Consider the following 5,888-nt stretch of genomic DNA (forward strand, 5'->3'; position numbering starts at 1 on the left):
CGGTGCAGAGAAATGGTCAGAGATATGTAAACATGTTTAGAGTTAGCAAGAAATAACGTTCGGAAATTCAAAAAATGTTTAAAAGTGTGAACTTTTTTGAACTTTGTTGAACAACTTTTTATGAGCATTTTTCAGTAAAGATGAACATTATTTTGTATTCGATGGACAATTTTGAATCCGTTGAACATTTTGATCTTGATTAACAAAATTTGAACTAGGATACTTTTTTGAAAAATGGAGAACAAGTTTTGAATTCGATGAACAAATTTTGAATTTTATGAACATTTTTTGAAAATCAATTTTTTTTTCTTATTTGATGCATATTTTTTAAATTTGATGAGCATCTTTATAATCTGATGAACAAAAATTATGTATGATGATTTTTTTGAATTCGATGAACAAAAAATGTTCGCGGATTTGAAAAGAAAATTCGCAAAAAAGTTGAAAAATTAAAGAAGAAAAGAGAAAAGAGAATATAAAATAGAATATAAAAAGTAAAAAAGAAAAGAAGAGAAAAATGGAAAAAGAAAAATAAGAAAAAAGACAGGAAAATGGGCTGGCCCATACGACACCCTCGCGCCAGTATAGGAGCGACCGAGAGTAACTAGTTAAGGAGCGCTCCTTCGGAAGCCTCGCAACGATCAGCCCCATTTGACGCGTTCTCAGCCGCTCGCCATGTGTCTAGCTCTGGGCGTTCCCTCCGGATTTTTTTTCCGCACACGTTTTCGACTTTTAAACTATTTTTTTTGTGTTTTTGACGTTTGGTTTTCCACCGATCTTCCTTAACTTTTGGATAAAAAAAATATTTATTTGCCTCAAAAGTGCATTTTTTTGCTTTCGCGAGAGTCAAGGTTTTGCTTTCGTGAGAGTCGCAGACGTGCCTTTTGGAAACAAAAAAAAACGCGGCACGGTTTTGCTTTCGTGAGAGGCACGGCCGAGCCTCTCGGAAACGGAAAAACATGTTTTCTGTTTTTTTTCCTTCCGAGAGAGGCACGGTTTTGCTTCCGTGAGAGACACGGTTGTGCTTTCACGAGAGGCACGGCCGTGCCTCTCGGAAATGAAAAAAACGTGTTTTCTTTTTTTTGCGAGAGGCACGGTTTTGCTTCCGCGAGAGACATGGTTGTGCTTTTGCGAGTGGCAGGACCGTGCCTCCTCGGAAAAAATATGTTTTCTCTTTTTTTTTCTTCCGCGAGAGGCATGGTTTTGCTTCCGCGACATGCACGGGTTGTGATTTTACGAGAGCCACGGACGTGCCTCTTTCGAAAAAGGAAAAACCCGTGCTCCTGTTTCAGTATTTCGTCCGGTTTTTCATGGAAAAAAAGTTCATCAACATCTATCAACATCGGATGTAGTTTTGAAGATCTCGACGCGAGGAATCCAACGGTGTTCGAGATTTGGACACACGGTTTAAGAGATAAAACGTTTTAAATAAACGAATCTAAAAAAAGAAAAACTCTCCGATTACGACAAATAACACACATGCAGCGTGTCATATGTCGCTACCTAGAAAGATGAGAGTGATCTTTGCAACGAATACTTCTCGACTAGTTGAATTCGGAAACGAACCGGACCGATGAGGAGCTGGTCGTGCCTTGAGCTATGTCACACAAGTCCGGTCCAGTCTGCGCGCCCGCGTAGAAGTAGCGGAATACTCTCTTTTTTCTCACGAAAAAAAGTAAGAGTACCGGAACGGGTGGCCGTGGTCGCGCGCGCCCCGTCCGGTGGCGATCTGACACGCGGTACGGGCGGCGGCCGGCATACGTGTCCAGCGGCGACGGGCCCTGGGCCCCGGGTTCGGTACAACGGAGCCGTATTTCTCGGGCCAATGCCTTCCGCACCTCCCACACTGCCCCCGCCGATGGCCTGCATCTCCCCTGCTCTCCTCGCCACGGTTTCACGGTCGGACAGCCGCCCCCAAACCACCAGAATTTCCACCGCAGATCACTCGCCTGCCTGCTCGCCTCTCCTCTTCTCTCCTCCCAACCGTCGCCGTAACAAATCCCAGTCCGTTCCTCCACACCCACCAGCTAGAAGCTCTGGCAGTTGAGCTAGGCACCACAGTCCACATAGGTGCTGTGCTGCTGCGCGCATATATATACTCTGGTGGGATCATCCGGTGTGTTTGTTGGTAGCTAGCTAGGGGACGGTCTGATGAGATCCATGGGCAGCTCGGACTCATCTTCCGGCTCGGCACCGCCGCGGCATCAGCCACCGCCGCCTCCGCAGCAGGGCTCGGCGCCGGACCTCCCGCCGGGCTTCCGGTTCCACCCGACGGACGAGGAGCTGGTCGTGCACTACCTCAAGAAGAAGGCCGCCAAGGTGCCGCTCCCCGTCACCATCATCGCCGAGGTGGATCTCTACAAGTTCGACCCATGGGAGCTGCCCGGTATGTGCATCTTCTCACCTCGTCGTGCTTATCAAGCGCCGTAAATTTCCGGTGCAATTAAATAATCGAATCCATCCATCATGCTTATACTACTGTGCAAGAAGTATTTTTATGTTCTTTCAGTACACATGTATGTAGATGGTTTATGTGTGTGATCCTGTCGTGCTTGTTCATGCGCTCGCTCGGGATCGATCAGAGAAGGCGACCTTCGGGGAGCAGGAGTGGTACTTCTTCAGCCCGCGCGACCGCAAGTACCCCAACGGCGCGCGGCCCAACAGGGCGGCCACGTCGGGGTACTGGAAGGCCACCGGCACGGACAAACCTATCCTGGCCTCCGGGTGCGGCCGGGAGAAGGTCGGCGTCAAGAAGGCGCTCGTCTTCTACCGCGGGAAGCCGCCCAAGGGCCTCAAAACCAACTGGATCATGCACGAGTACCGCCTCACCGACGCGTCTAGCTCCGCCACCACCAGCCGACCGCCGCCTGTCACCGGCGGGAGCAGGGCTGCCTCTCTCAGGGTACGTATCGATCGATCGCGCGGTCTAGCAGTAACCTATCGTGTTTAATTACTTTACTCTCGAGCTTAGGGTATTGTGGTTGATGAAGTTAATTAGTGTACGTCGTCTTCTCATCAGTTGGACGACTGGGTGCTGTGCCGCATATACAAGAAGATCAACAAGGCCGCCGCCGGGGATCAGCAGAGGAGCATGGAGTGCGAGGACTCCGTGGAGGACGCCGTCACCGCATACCCGCCCTATGCCACGGCGGGCATGACCGGTGCAGGGGCGCATGGCAGCAACTACGATTCACTGCTCCATCACCTGGACAGCCACGAGGACAACTTCCTGGACGGCCTGCTCACAGCAGAGGACGCCGGCCTCTCGGCGGGCGCCACCTCGCTGAGCCACCTGGCCGCGGCGGCGAGGGCGAGCCCGGCTCCGACCAAACAGTTTCTCGCCCCGTCGTCTTCAACCCCGTTCAACTGGCTCGATGCGTCAACCGTTGGCATCCTCCCGCAGGCAAGGAATTTTCCTGGGTTTAACAGGAGCAGAAATGTCGGCAACATGTCGCTGTCGTCGACGGCCGACATGGCGGTGGACAACGGCGGGGGCAATGCGATAAACGCCATGCCTCCATTTATGAATCATCTACCCGTGCAAGACGGGACCTACCATCAACAGCATGTCATCCTCGGCACCCCGCTCGCGCCAGAAGCCACTGCCGCCGCCACCTCTGCCTTCCAGCACCCCGTCCAAATATCCGGCGTGAACTGGAATCCCTGAACAAATGATATGAAGACCACATATGCGCATGCACGCATGCATTGCTAGCCAGTAGTTGTTGCAGCTAGTTAGTGGTAGTCGCATTCAGTGAGCACTGAGTAGTTGCATTGCATGCACATCACCATTGCATGGATATATGTGGCTAGCTGTATTGCACCATGAACACGTACTTATGCGAACTTGCTAGCCATATACACAGCTAGGAATATTTTCGAAGTAAAAAAAAGTCAGAACATATATAGTATGATATTAGCTTCATATGTATATTGTAGAGAGCATATAGTATGCAGCTGATTACAATCCCCAGTCAGATAGTATAATTTTTGGCCATATACCTGCTAGCTAGGAGTATTTTCGAAGTACAAAACGAGTCACAACATAGTATGCTATTAGTTTCATATGCACATATATACATTGTAGTGCATATAGTAAATAGTAAATATATATGCACCTGATTACAATCCCCAGTCAGATATAATTTTTGGCCGGGTCTATTCCATCATATACTCCACAATTATATCTGACTCTTTGCGAAGTAAATACATATGCAGTTGATTACAATACTCCCTCTCTCTCAGTTTATAGGACGTGCGCGTACTCCTAGATCGTCAATTTGATCAACGTAATACAAGTCATATATTTAAAAAAAATATAACAACATAAAATTCAGATGTTCTATTTTAAACGGTATAATTGTTGTGTTATATAGCTTATATTAGGGTGATAAAATTGGCAATCTAGGTATACGCGCAGGACTTGTAAACTGAAACGGAGGTAGTATATAAATATGCTTGTATGTAAATAGGGCATGCATGATAATTGCATGCACGTGTATGATTGATCACATATTTAATGACATTTTTATATTCAATTAAGATTTGTGAGTTACTTCCTTTATAAACTAATATAAGATCTTTTAGATCCAGAGATCGGATCTCCAAGATCTTATATTATTTTACTAGTATCTTACCGTGCTTAGTTTTTTTATGGGCCAATCTTTTATATATAAATACAAGTTTACATACAAATATGTTTGGAAAATATGATGTTATACTATTTCCAAGGAAAACATCGTCTTGGACCATCAACTAAGGGCATCTTCAACTCCGACCCGTAAATTTCCTCCCGCATCCGTCTGAAGATAGGGTGGGATCGGTCTGCGGACATGAATGCGGGAGGCTGCCGTGCCCGCATACATTTCAAACACTTCCTCAACAAATCAGATGAAATTCATGCAAACACGGTTGGATTTCATATAAACATGATGCATTTCATACAAACCGGACAAAAACATTTATATTTTAGACATATTTTTAACTAAAAATGATAACGGACTAAGATAAAACTAGTCTACGGCTGGCGTCGGTGGATATCCATTCCGTCGACATAGAAACCCTTGACTAGTCTACTGCCGACCGCCGCAGATCTCCATTTTAGTCCCCATGTCCGACAACCATGACCCCCAGAGGTATATGTTTCAACGCAAAGGGTGGCTCGCTTCCCCACCGCTCATCGGAGTGGAACCACCCGTCGATGCTTCGGCTAGAAGGGAAGGGTGTCCCTACGCTGCATGGATCAAAGTTGGTTTTTGGGTAAGGGGGCGACGGTCGCCTGCGAGAGGACAAGACACCGGCTGTGTACGCCGACGTCGCCTTGGCAGTGGTCTTCATGGGGCCCAAGTGGCGGCGGCCTCTCATTTTCTACTTCTCCTCGATGATGGCAACGACCGCATACATCTTGGGCGCCAACTCGTCGCTGTCCGCATAGCCGACATCTTCTATGCCGACAGGGCGCAGTTATGCACGCGTTGATGGCGGATGGCGCGGTCGCAGGCACGGGAGGTGTCGTACGGCACGTCATCGTCCACGGTAGCGACGATTCTTGTTCCACCGTGCCGGCCTAGAGCAACACGCCACTCCTCCGTGAGCTGGGCTTGGAGTGATGAGTTGCTGAACCACGCGCCGGCCTGGGGCAACAGCTTTCTCTATCGGGCTTGGCGAGGGAGGTGGAGTAGCGAGCTGCCTCAGTCGAATCCAGTGGGCTCGGCGAGCCACCTGGTTGGCTTTTATGCCGGAGAACTGCTCTTCCTCCTCGTTGGATGCCATAAAAAGGGTGGAGAAAATTATGGAAGGAGGAGATGGGGAGCGACAGAGTGGTGCGATTATTGCCGGCGTCTGGCCTCCTTTAAATAGCGGGCGGACAGGGGGAGCATGCACAGAGT

The 5,888-nt window shown here is 48.6% G+C and overlaps 1 protein-coding gene across 1 annotated transcript; it reads left to right on the top strand.

Moving 5' to 3' along the window:
- The first annotated feature begins 1,841 nt into the window (after window positions 1-1,841).
- On the top strand, window positions 1,842-4,166 carry LOC123188228 (NAC transcription factor NAM-B2-like). Its single transcript, XM_044600266.1, has 3 exons — window positions 1,842-2,386; window positions 2,583-2,902; window positions 3,020-4,166. The coding sequence occupies exons 1-3, from the start codon at window positions 2,152-2,154 to the stop codon at window positions 3,665-3,667; spliced, it is 1,203 nt and encodes a 400-aa protein (XP_044456201.1). The 5' UTR covers window positions 1,842-2,151; the 3' UTR covers window positions 3,668-4,166.
- The last annotated feature ends 1,722 nt before the right edge of the window (window positions 4,167-5,888 follow it).

Source organism: Triticum aestivum, chromosome 2A (assembly GCF_018294505.1).
Source record: "Triticum aestivum cultivar Chinese Spring chromosome 2A, IWGSC CS RefSeq v2.1, whole genome shotgun sequence".
NCBI classification, from domain to species: domain Eukaryota; kingdom Viridiplantae; phylum Streptophyta; class Magnoliopsida; order Poales; family Poaceae; genus Triticum; species Triticum aestivum.

Coding starts and splice junctions, on each gene's coding strand:
- LOC123188228 (XM_044600266.1), top strand. CDS start 2,152: ATGAGATCCATGGGCAGCTCGGACTCATCTTCCGGCTCGGCACCGCCG. Junction 2,387..2,582: donor CGACCCATGGGAGCTGCCCG/GTATGTGCATCT, acceptor GGGATCGATCAG/AGAAGGCGACCTTCGGGGAG. Junction 2,903..3,019: donor GCAGGGCTGCCTCTCTCAGG/GTACGTATCGAT, acceptor TCTTCTCATCAG/TTGGACGACTGGGTGCTGTG.